Source organism: Rhinatrema bivittatum, chromosome 9 (genome assembly GCF_901001135.1).
Source record: "Rhinatrema bivittatum chromosome 9, aRhiBiv1.1, whole genome shotgun sequence".
Classification (NCBI taxonomy): domain Eukaryota; kingdom Metazoa; phylum Chordata; class Amphibia; order Gymnophiona; family Rhinatrematidae; genus Rhinatrema; species Rhinatrema bivittatum.
The window spans coordinates 249,440,208-249,453,427 of record NC_042623.1 but is presented as its reverse complement, the minus strand read 5'-3'; the positions used below and the strand labels follow the sequence as shown (position 1 = coordinate 249,453,427).

The 13,220-nt window shown below is 42.3% G+C and overlaps 1 protein-coding gene across 2 annotated transcripts in view; it reads right to left on the bottom strand.

Moving 5' to 3' along the window:
- The window catches only part of SPATA16 (spermatogenesis associated 16), a 317,457-nt gene that overhangs the window by 242,848 nt on the left and 61,389 nt on the right, over window positions 1-13,220 (bottom strand). For both annotated transcript variants that reach the window (XM_029617036.1, XM_029617037.1), the window contains exon 2: window positions 5,493-6,128. In XM_029617036.1, the coding sequence (XP_029472896.1) occupies window positions 5,493-6,128 (636 nt within the window). The remainder of the gene's footprint in view (window positions 1-5,492; window positions 6,129-13,220) is intronic.

Genomic DNA, 13,220 nt, shown 5'->3' with positions numbered 1-13,220 from the left:
GCAAACTGCTATTTTATTATAGGCGCACATTTGGCAACTGATTCATTAACTTGTACCTGCTAATTATCTTGTGCAATTTTTATCCGACTCATCTCGTGCTTACTATTGGTTGGCTGGGATGTCTGAATGAACAGAGGGGGGTCAGAGGAAAGAACCAGGAGGGTCTTGATGACCTGGAGAAGGACTGGATGAACTTGCACCTGATTGCTTTCTTTTTCTTTTCTTTTTTTAAACATTGTCTTACTTTTTGAAATGCCATTGCCCAAAGTCTCTTGTCCTGTATATTTGTCTTATTACGGTAGATTGTAAGCTCTACTGAGAGGGACTGTCTTTGTGTGTTCCTTGCACAGCACTGCCTTTGTCGTATAGCACTATAGAAACGTTAAGTAAATGGTTGAGGTTTTGGCAAACTGGTGATTTCAATTATGCGCACGTCTAAAAATATTCTCATTTGCGCGCTTATACATGGTTTTATGCAAGCAAATTACAAAATGTTTTGCTGTAAAATATACGCATGCATATTTTTAAAATAGATAAGAAAAGTATGCACTTTCAATGCATTGCAGATATTCGTGTATGTTGGGGAACAGCCGTGTATTTTATAATCTGCGCATACCTGATATGCTTGTACATTGGGCCATGTGGAACTGAAAGCTACCCTCCCTGTGACCCAGCTAGTTAGTGGGTACTTTAGCACTTTATTTGCACTATTTTGGCATAAATATTAAACGTGGTGCCTAGAATAGTAATATAGTAAATGAAGGCAGATAAGTACCAATTGGCTTACCTAGTCTGCACTTTTATTTTCCCCTCTGGCTCTCCACCACTTTGGATATATGAGCATTAGGGATGTGAATCGGGCTTCGGACGATGGAAAATATCGGACCATATTTTCAAAATAGTCAGAAATCAGGGGCTCCCCCAAAACGATAGGAAAACCCCATGATATTGATCGTGGGGTTTCTCTTATCATTTTGGGGAAGGGCGGGAAAAACGGCACACAAAAATAACCCCTAAATCCACCCCGACCCTTTAAAACTAATACCTTAGCTTCCCCCACCCTCCCGACTCCCTCAAAAACATTTTACAGGTACCTGGTGGTCCAGTGGGGATCCCTGGAGCAATCTCCCGCTCCCGGGCCATCGGCTGCCACTAATCAAAATGGCGCCGATGGCCCTTTGCCCTTACCATGTGACAGGGTATCCGTGCCATTGGCCAGACCCTGTCACATGGTAGGAGCACCTACCATGTGACAGCCTACCATGTGACAGCCCCTGTGACATAGTAAGGGCAAAGGCTATTGGCGCCATTTTGAATACTGGCAGCCGACGGTCCGAGTGCAGGAGGTCGCTCCAGGACCCCCGCTGGACTTTTGGCAAGTCCGAGTGGGGGGGTCCAGAAGCGATCTCCTGCACTCGGGCCATCAGCTGCCAGTAATCAAAATGGCGCTGATAGCCTTTGCCCTTACTATGTCACAGGGGCTACCGGTGCCATTGGTCAGCCCCTGTCACATGGTAGGAGCACAAGATGGCGCGGGCTATCCAGTGCTCCTACCATGTGACAGGGTCCGGCCAATGGCACAGATACCCTGTCACATAGTAAAGGCAAAGGGCCATCGGCGCCATTTTGATTAGTGGCAGCTGACGGCCCAGGAGTGGGAGATCGCTCCAGGGACCCCCACTGGACCACCAGATACCTGTAAAACGTTTTTTTTGGGGGGGGGGGTCGGGAGGGTGGGGGAAGCTAAGGTATTAGTTTTAAAGGGTCGGGTGGGTTTTTTGTTTATCGGCTCAAGCTTGTTTCTATTACTGCCATCAATATCTGTCCCAAGTGTACCCAAACTCTGCCATATCATTGGTCTTCACCACTTGTGCTAGTTGGCTGCTTTAGGCATACCATACGCCAACTACAAGTGCCTTCTCACATTTCCTCTGAGCCTAACAAATAGTAGATAAACATAATGATAGATCAGGACCAATTGACCCTGTTGTGCTCTTCTAAGGATATATCACAGCTCTCAGCTGTAGAGGTTGGACAGTAGAATATATTTCTCCTTATCCAAGTCAGTTTTGACTAGTTTTCTCTCTGATTTTTTATTTGCTGATGATATACAGATTTTTTTCCCCATCAACAATTCACCTGAGAATTCATTTAAATATTTGGAAATTTACTTGACTGCCATTAAAAAATGGTTGTTCTACAATAAAGTTTTGTTGAATATATCCATCAGAAATTATCGTACTCTCCAGAAAGAAAAACGTGGAAGATTACATTCCTTTTTTCTTTGAGGGACAGAAGATCGTAAGTGCTAATTGTGAACGTGATTTAGAAGTAATGCTAAACATGAGATTGGACATCAAAGCACACATTTTGATCATAGTTAAGTTAGGATACTATAAATTAAGAATTCTAAGAAGACTAAAGCTCCTATAAGAACCTGAGGATTTTAGAACTGTAATTCTCTTTTCCTAGGAATCCCAGAAAATACTCTAAGAGCCCTGCAACTTTTACAAAACTCTGCAGCTAACATCCTTTCTGGTTTATCTAAATATGACCCTATAACCCCTACTTTAGCAGCATTACATTGGCTTCCCATTAAATTTTGAATTGACTGTAACATCTTGTCATTAATACATAAGATTCTCAATTGACTCTATATGGTTAGGGGCATCTCTATATATTTATACCCTACAACGTTCCTTGAGATCTTATGGCCGTTCCCAGCATCCCTTAGGCCCACATACATGAAGTCAGAAACTGCACAATATCATTCCCATACTTTGGCATACAATGCCTGAACACCTATGCTTCATTTCCGACACGAAGATCTTTCAAAAGATGCTAAAACATGGCTTTTCAGACTCATATTTGAAGAAACTACCACCTAAATTCAAGGAGATCATGAAAATCGAGACAGTTAATTTTATTTTTATTTGTATTTTTAAGTATCTTCAATTTATTTTAGGTGTGTTTTTTTTAAGTGAAGGCAGAAGATGTATCCAATTTAACCTTTAAATTATTTTTTGGACTTTAGCAGAGTGGGGAGGGTTTTGGACCCCTCTTCTCCACTGGGATTGCAGAGCTGAGAACTTGCCTGATCCGACTGGCCTTTCCTAAGAGAAGTGCCCCAGAACATCAGTGAATAAAGGACGAAAGAAACACTGAGAGAGGAAAAACAAGAGCAGGAGACCTCAATCGGATCTCCAAACACCAAGGGACCAGGACAGGCTGGGTGTCCAAGGAGAAGATGACAAGTAAAGTTGGGGACCTCTCCACTAGGATTCTCTCACAGCTGCTGGGCACACTACTTATGCTGTGTACATTAAAAATCACCATGGTGCTACCCAGATGCCTGAAAAAAGGTCACCTACCTATCTAGAACTACGCATGTACCAACATTCGGATATATCTTCAATGTTATGGATGGACTTTAATTTGTATCAATCAGTAAACTTTTAACACCCAGACCTGGTTCTGTCTGTGTTATTACAGCCTCTCACCTCATGGGAAGCACCAATACAGTATACACATACTAGCAACCTTTTAACATCGCCTGGGCCATATGCGAGAGCTTCCCCGCCCCTAAAAAAAATAATCCCCCCCCCCCCCCGCCAGGGATGGAGAGTCAAGCATGGGATGAAATATGCTAGCCAGAGCAGCCTCTAAAGATATAAATTAGTTACGTGCCCAAAAAAGGGGTTACAATATATTGTAGCAACAGTTATGAATGTATAATTGTAAACTGACAGAACAGCGGTGGATAAATACAGTAAATAAATACAAGTTCCCGTACTTTATCTAAATACCCAAGTCCTCTCCCATGCCATATCCCAAAGCTTTGTTATTATCCAAGCATCTGTGGTTTGAATATTCAGCTTCCCTGTGCTCATTGATGTTGGGAGCCCATGTCCAAGCCGCCGCAGTCTAAGGGGGCCCTGATGCAGCTGATGCTGCTCGTGCCAAGGGTACAACCAAGCCCTCCTCCCTCGTTTTTTCTTCCTCAGTCATCTGCCCTTAGCACTGTGCTCTGTCCCTAACAGCTTTGGATGAAACTACCTTTGCCGGTAGGCTGTTCCAGGTACCTACCATTCTCTAAGGCTAATTAAAAACAAATGCTGATTAAAAAAGAAATTAGAAAACATGTTGTAGATTGGAAAATATGCTTTCAATGGCATTATGAAATGCGTAGCCAAATGCCATAAAATCTAGAATGGATATCTTTTTTTTTTTTTTTTCCTTTGGCTCTCTGGAATAGAAAGTGCTACAGAAGAATCCCGGGGTTTATGTTGGCTCAAATTTCAGGAAACAGAAACGGATTTCTTAAAGAGGGTAATTTTATGTTAGCCCATGTAGGGCTGAAGTCCGCACGTAGAAATTACTCGTGCACCTCAGCCCGAATTCTCAAAGCAGAAATTCTGTGCAAGATTCCGCTTTGAAAATTACTGGGTGTGTGCAGAGCCCCGCACAGCATGTGCACACACACTTTCGCCTGCTTTGGGAACAGCTGTAAAAGGTGTATGCACACACTTTAAAAAAATTGAAATGATGTGTGTAAATTAATTCCCCACTTCCTTCCTCAAAAATGCCTCTTTCTAGTATGCATAACAGTATGGGCAAACTCTTTTTTGTGCATACTTTCATATGTATAACCTTCCTTTGCAATTTTCAAAAGCCAATTTACGTGCTTCTGAAATCAGGCTCAACAAAAAGGAAAATAAGATTGTTTCATCATGAAAATCTATTGATATTTGTCTCCTATACATCAATGCCAGTTAACTTGCTAGATGACAGATGACTTATATATGCACCCAAGACTTCTTTTGGATCAAAATGCTTTTCATATATGCCATGTTAGTGTTTCAAAACTCCTTACATTGGAAAGTAAGCAAAATGAGTTTATTGGAGCATTTTAACAGAGACCTGTTTTGCTTTCTTTAAATAAGAAGGAATCAATATGACTCCACATGCTCCTTCTTAGATGCAGTTTAAATTAAATATGAACTCGCCCATCTCGAGAATAGATGATGCATTTATAGAAGTCAAATAGTGCCATTACAACTATGTCATTTTGCTTCTGCTGTGGATTTGAAATTGTCGGTAAATCTTAATGTCGAAGTTCCTTGAAACATTGCACTGTGAATTTTTGAAGTCTTGGCTTTTTACTTTCTTCTGTCTATAGCAGCTTTAAAATGTATAACAAAGAAAACACCTACCTAAGCCATTAAATTGAAGCTGCTCACAGTCTATCATAGCCTATTCTTGTCTGTGTTGTGAAATGTTCTCTCTTTTGAAAAGATGCGTGCAGTAGTAACAAGGGTCTTTAAGCAGCTGAGCTTATATTAATCCAAGATGGAAGAGCATCACAGAAAATAGTGGAACATCTGATACCTGCTTACTTCTAGATCCTCTCTGGCCACAGTACTTGATCACAGTACCCTTAAAAAAAAAAACAACCCAGCACTTAATACAAATTAAATGGTTATCTTTATTACCTCAAGTGCTGTTCTGAACCGTCCTGCTGCTATTGCATACTTCTTCTGTCTATAGCAAGTGCTGGCATCCTTTAATGCTACTTGAAGCCATTTGTCAATCTGAGGCAGAAAGCTGAAATTAGGTGCACTCAGGGAGTCTACTATTTCAACAGCTCGACATGTTGATTGCGTGCTGGTAGACACAAGGGAATCTATGAACTCATATGAAATGTCCTGCTCATCAACAAACACCAGCTTTACTTCCACATCCATTACGCTTTTCAGGGGAATGCGAGGCAAAGGCAGACTTACTAACTGATTCTCTATCTCTAATAGTCGAGGGTCTTTTTTCGCCATTAACTTTTCTTCATGTTCTGATTTCCGTTTGAGCCCTGCTCTCAGCGGATCATGAGTCTGTTGCTTTTCTTTCAAGCCCCTCGTGGCTTTTATTCGTTCAGGTCCGTTCTCTTCCATTTGTGCATCGGCACTGGTTTTGACATTTCGCAACATGTCAGGGATACTGAGTTGTTTTTCTTCTATGATATTTTTGACACCCCCGCTTGAATTTGCTTTCTGAGAAGTCTCCCTCTGACACTTCTCGTTCACCGTGCTCTCGAAATCTTTGTCACCTGCTGAGTCCATAGCTTTTAAGCAGTCCTACGTAAAAAGGTCAACAAAACACGAAATCTTAGCTGACGTCCAAAGGCAAACAATAGCAAGTACTATTTTTGTAAACACAACATATTTTTATTTTCCATGTAGGAATTAATTTGTCCTCACAAGTTATTTTCAAATATGATGCAGCCAACTTAAAACAACACAGATTGGGCTGGTTAGATCATAGGCCAAATTAATTAGTGTTGGATATTCCATTTAAATAGCTGATATCACAAAGCAATCAACTCGTTATGTGACTAAGACAACAGCTGAATGTAAAGGTGGCATTTAAATTCAATAGCCCAGGCCTCTGTCATATCACTTGGGGTTTGTTCATAAAAATATATCTCATATTTTCAGTCAGATTCTGTGATCTTACATATAGTTATTTATTTATTTAATTTATTTATTTATTTAAGGGCTTTTAAAATATACCGACATTCATAGGACATATCATGCCGGTTTACAATCAACTTTGTAGCAAGGAATAAGAAATTACAAATAACAGGGAGAGGGGAAGGGGAGCAGGAATGGAAAAGGGAGAGGAGGGGGGGAAGGTGAAAGCGAGCGCATAAGAAGCGTGAAGAACATAGGTTGTAAAGCGTAAAGGGAGAAAGAATATATAGGAACTGCATTAACAGCATTAAAATAAATATAACATTTCAATAATTACATAGTCAACATCACCATAAGATGCATCACTGATTAGCAGGTGGCAGAGCAGGAGGAGATTGGGAGGAGGCAATAAAGGGATTAGGTTTGATTGGCATCTGGGTAGGCCTGTAAGAAAAGCCAGGTTTTGATGCCTTTCTTGAAGTTGGATAAGGAGGGTTCAAGGCGGAGGGACATGGGGAGTGAGTTCCATAGGGTAGGGCCAGCTATGGTAAAAGCTCTTTCTCTTGTAATGGAGAGGTGTGCTGTTTTAAGGGGTGGGATATGTAGGGTGCCCGCAAGGGTGGCTCTGGATGGACGATTGGAGGTAGGGAAACGCGGCATTTCCTTGAGCCATGCAGGCTTGTTTTTGTAGAACTTATAGGGCCTCACTTTCTAAAGTATCGCAGGCCTGTGATACTTTAGGTAATGAGGGGCGGGGGGCCGAAACGGGGAGGCGGGCCTGCGCTAGCCGGCAGCGATCGCACCTTTCTGCTATAAATGCATGCAAATCAAATCATTAATATTGTGTTAAATCATGTGATTTGCATTAACCCAAAAAAGAGATATAGTTAACTCTTTTTTTGAAAGCATCAGCAAGCTAACATGCTTATCAATCTTTCAGTCCTACCCCTTATCTGCCCCTCCATGCTTCATAAAGGATAGTCCTAAGCCTAAAGTAAGCTGTCTCCTGAAAAAAGCACAAACCCTAGACTGGCATAAATTCCCACCCTCCCTGGCTGAAGCGTACATTCCCTGACTGGAGATGCCAAGGGGTTCTGAGCCCTGCTTCCCCTCCCCCCTTCATCTCCTGAGGTTCTGAGTCCCCTGATATTCCCTCCAGACCTACATATCTATCTCATCTGGTGAAGAGGCAGATAGTGCACAAATGTGATCCTCAATTGCTTCTGCCCCATTTGCTCAAGAGGCATCAAATGATGCCACTGACCTGATGGTCTCCTTTGCCCTTCACATGGACTACATCAGGTCAACTGATTTTCATTTGCTGCCTCTGAATTAGCAGGGCAGAAGCAATCCTACCTCCCACCTGCCCTTTTCACTATTTTGAATGGGGTAGGAAGGGGAGGGGGGCAGGATGGAAGACATCAGGGCTAGGAGCCTCTTCTCAACTCTGAGGTGGAGGTCTCCAGCTAGAGGCCTCCACCATCACATCTGTGCACTATCTGCCTCTTCACCAGATGAAATAGACATGTAGGTCTGTGCTAATGCCAGGGAGAATTGCGTTGATGCCAGGGGATAAGGGGATATTGTTGTGCCCTGTGCTCCGGTTGGGGAGGGATTGATCTTGCTCTTATTTATTTATTTATTTATTTAACACTTTTATATACCGACCTTCATGAAAGGATCATATCAAATCGGTTTACATGGAACAGGGGTATAACTTAACAAACCATTCAACAAGAGTCAAAGTTACATATAACAGGGGGATTGAACTTGGGGGCTAGGGTAGCCAGAAATAAGGAACGGCAGAGATAAACAACTACATAACGAGTGACACTAGACGGGACGTCTAGTCGAGTAAACGGAGTCTGATAAGATAGTGAATAGGTGGTTTTAGGTGATTAAAGGTAAGCTTGAAGGATTACAAAGGGTTAAAAGACAGGAAACAGAGAGTAGAATTAAATGGTCAATTTTCTCAGTGGAAAAGGGTAAACAGTGGAGTGCCTCAGGGATCTGTACTTGGACCGGTGCTTTTCAATATATATATATATACTAGCCGTTAAGCCCGTAACAACGGTCCATTTCCTTACCCCTCATTCTCCCCCTCCCCTCATTCTCCTCTCCCCCCCATTCTCCCCCCTCATTCTCCCTCACCCTCTAGTCTCCCTCCCCCCTCCCCTCATTCTCCCTCTAGTCTCCCTCCCCCCCACTCCTCCCTCCCCTCAGTCACTCCCCCTCTCAGCTCATTCACAACCCCTTTGGATGGCGCAGACGAAAGATCTCCGGGGGAGGTCCCTCTCTCCCTTGCATGTGCCGCCGCTACTGCTACTGCTCCTCGCCGCGCCAGAGGTCCATCCTTCCCTCGTGCGCGCTGTCGCCGCTACTGCTCCTCGCCGCGCCATTTTTGTTACAGGCAAGCTCTGACCGACGTGCTGCCCGCGCATGCGCGGTAGTTGCTCTCTACTGCGCATTTGTGGCATGACGGTCAAGCTTCATTTATCTAGTAGATAAATGATCTGGAAAGGAATACGACGAGTGAGGTTATCAAATTTGCGGATGATAGAAAATTATTCAGAGTAGTTAAATCACAAGCAGACTGTGATACATTACAGGAGGACCTTGCAAGACTTGAAGATTGGGCATCCAAATGGCAGATGATATTTAATGTGGACAAGTGCAAGGTGTTGCATATAGGGAAAAATAACCCTTGCTGTAGTTACACGATGTTAGGTTCCATATTAGGAGCTACCACTCAGGAAAAAGATCTAGGCATCATACTGGATAATGATAAAATCGTCGGCTCAGTGTGCTACAGCAGTCAAAAAAGCAAATACAATGTTAGGAATTATTAGGAAGGGAATGTTTAATAGAACGGAAAATGTCATAATGCCTCTGTATTGCTCCATGGTGAGACCGCACCTTGAATACTGTGTACAATTCTGGTCGCCGCATCTCAAAAAAGATATAGTTGTGATGGAGAAGGTTCAGAGAAGGGCAACCAAAATGATAAAGGGGGTGGAACTGCTCCTCTATGAGGAAAGGCTGAAGAGGTTAGGACTGTTCAGCTTGGAGAAGAGACGGCTGAGGGGGGATATGATAGAGGTCTTTAAGATCATGACAGGTCTTGAACGAGTAGATGTGACTCGGTTATTTATACTTTCGAATAATAGAAGGACTAGGGGGCATTCCATGAAGTTAGCAAGTAGCACATTTAAGACTTAAAATTCTTTTTCACTCAACACACAATAAAGCTCTGGAATTTGTTGCCAGAGGATGTGATTAGTGCAGTTAGTATAGCTGGGTTCAAAAAAGGTTTGGATAAGTTCTTGGAGGAGAAGTCCATTAATGGCTATTAAACAATTATACTTAGGGAATAGCCACTGCTATTAATTTCATCAGCAGCATGGGTTCTTCTTAATGTTTGGGTAATTGCCAGGTTCTTGTGGCCTGGTTTTGGCCTCTGTTGGAAACAGGATGCTGGGCTTGATGGACCCTTGGTCTGACCCAGCATGGCAATTTCTTATGTTCTTATGGAAAAGCCAAGTCTTAAGTTTTTTTTTAAAGGTTGTCAGGCAGGGTTCCAGTCTGAGGTCTGTAGGCATGCTGTTCCAGATGGAAGGACCCGCTGTAGAGAATGCTCGTTCTTTGGTAGTTGATAGGTACGTGGTTTTGGTTGGGGGTACTTGTAGTGTTCCTTTATACGCTTTTCTGATGGGTTTTGAGGATGCATAGAGTTTGAGTGGGATCTGAAGGTCTAGTTGTTGCTGATTGTGGATGGTTTTGTGGATTATGGTGAGGGATTTGTGCAGAATTCTGTATTTTATTGGCAGCCAATGTAAGTTCCGGAGGATGGGAGTGATGTGTGCACTCCGGTTGGTGTTGGTTAAGATTCTAGCCGCTGCATTCTGGAGCATCTGTAGAGGTTTGGTAGTGGACATGGGGAGGCCAAGGAGGAGGATTATGTTGGGCTATGAACAGTCCTTTAAACTCTGGGACACTGAGGGGGATTACTTTGAGCCTTTGCAGGCCTTTTAAACATTGGGGGAGGCGGGTGGATATATCTTGCATTGCTGTAGCAGGTAACAACTGCTAACACATACTTGCATTACCAGTTGTGGTAAAATCAGTTTAATGCTGTATTTGTTAAAAGCATAGTGTCCTTTAATAAATACCACCTTAAACAGCCATCACCAACTCATGCAAAAAATGTGGCTCAACATGCTTTTTTAACACACTTTAGTAAATAGACATTAATAAGGTCATAGAAAATTATAGAGGTTAGGGGAATGCACGAGTTCTGAGGACTGATCTGTATCCCTCTTGTCGCATTTAACCTTATGGATTTAAAGATTTTTTTTTATTAAAGTGATTAATGTGAAGCTAAGAAGTGTTAGTAAAACCTGCTGTTATTCAATGAAAATACACTTTAATCACTGTCTCAATAAAGGAAACATTTTCTTAAAAAAGCTACTCAACAATCATTATCTTTGTCAGCTAAGTAGTTTACTGGTAAGCATTTGTAAAAATCACGCTTCTTCACTTAGGAAGAGGTTTGGTGCTGGAATGGGGATCTTTAGAAAAACGTACACAAGAAGGGCAGTTTTAGTATTACCTGTCTAGTTGCAAAGTCCAAGGGTAAATCGGACCTGCGGTCTATGTGCTGGTTTTCAAAGTGAAACTTGCTTAAAGAGAAAAAAAGGGAACTGCTGAGGCTTCCCCACCAAAAACGATGTGCATAGTTTTGAAAGTCCAAATGCCCTTCCCCGGGAACGAACACCTCCCTCCACTACCAGGCGGTTAAACATACATCCCGTTGTGGAACTGTGCGGGATCTTCTTGCTCACAAACACAGCGGGCAATTTTCGAAGAAGCCCATTTTCCACGGGAAAAATGCGGCTTTACCGGTGGAAATGGCTTTGAAAACTGCCCTCATGAATTCTAACTTAAGAAACCATTTGGGGCTATTTTATATATTAACAAAATCATTAAAACAGCTTTAGTACCCATACTGGTCCTGGATAGTAGGTTGTGAGCTTTTAGAAGTCCAATAAAAACATGCTCTTAGTACATGAGTCATGGACCATGCTGGCTCCTTCTTCTCATGTAAGATCTCAAAAGCTCATGTGCTTCGACATCGTTCTGTCGATCCTTTAAAACATATAAAAAAACCCCACTAAGGCTCTAAAAGAATATATAGCAAAAGTCCTCAGGTTGAATGATTATGCAGGAAGGAATGTGTGATTAATTAAAACAATTTTTATTTTAAATTAAGTGCAGCCCTCTTAAAAACCAATTCATTTGCCTAATTCTTGCAGTTAAACATTGCATTTAGATGTTTTATGGTGTCTGTTGCTTGTTTGGATGCTACCAGGCAGAACACTTTCTTTGTTGATTGATCAAAGCCTCATAAATGAAAACCTCCTTCCCCGTACGTCCACAAGACCCCACTCGCCCTGCCCTCAAAGGAACACTCCGCACGCCCTCAATCAAATCCACCAAACTTACCTCCACTATGAACAGAGCCTTCTCCCTTGCCGGCCCCACCCTATGGAACTCCCTACCCTCCAGACTTACGCACAGAGACCTCCACTCCTAAATTAAAAAAACAAAACTAAAAACATGGTTGTTCCTTCAGGCCTACCCCTCACAATCCTCCACGAAGAATCCCTAAATTCCTTATATTTGAACCTCAGCACTGAGTTACTATAACAGTAGCAGTCTCTCCACTCTCTTCCTCCCCTAATCCTCAACCTATTGTACCCCCCTGTTTCTGCCTGAGTTTTTATTACTGCTCTCTTCTTCGTTCTTTTTTCACTGTCCATTCATTCTCCATTCATATTTTCACTGTCCAGTACTCTGTCGCTCTGGAATGACCATGAACTGCTGTACCTTTTGCATTATAGTTCACCTCTATCTAGTATTATAGTTTTTCAGTTTTATATGTAACACATAGCTCCTCGAAGTTAACATTTAGTTATTTTACTGTTCCTTGCCTCATACATCTGTTACTGTTCCATGTAAGGGCTCTGCCTATATGTAAATGGCTCTGCCTAAATGTTCTTAGTTATATGTAAACCAATACGATGTGCAAACGGCTATCGGTATATAAGAAACTCTAAATAAATAAATAAATAAATAGGAACAGGTCTCAGGAAATGTTAACCTAATTTTAAGTGCAAGGGGAGGGTCCCAAATTTTCCCCTTACTAGATTGCATCATGTCTCAATAGATCTTGTGTGTAGTTGTGATGTCAAGGTAGGACTAGTAGATGGTTGGCACTCCTGAGCGTCAGCTTGCTAACAAAACTTTTGTGCCCATATAAAGTCAGGGTCTTTGCATGTGCCTCTCTACACAGGGAGATGCGGGTGTGCGTCTCTTCCTCCATGGTTTGAGGCACTCTCTCCATAGAGGTGTGCCTGAAGGAGTATTCTGTCCTAGGAGGGTGACTGAGGCCCAAGGATTCAAGAGGTTCTGATGAGGAATCCAAAGGTAGACTCCTTGTTTTCCTGAAGATTTATGGGAGAAGGATTTCTTCAGATGGGAAAAGAGTGAAGTTCCAAAATTGAGAAGATAAAGGTAGCCTTAAGGAACAGAGGTGTAAGTCCCTACTCCTCATCTATCCAGAAGGTGCATGAAGATTGTCCTTCATGGGAGTCGGAGAGAAGATTGCCTAACAAGGGAAAGTCCAAAGAATTGCTGACAGATGGAATCAGCCAGAGGCTCATTTGTTTAGGAGAAGTGAGAGAAATTCCAGAATGA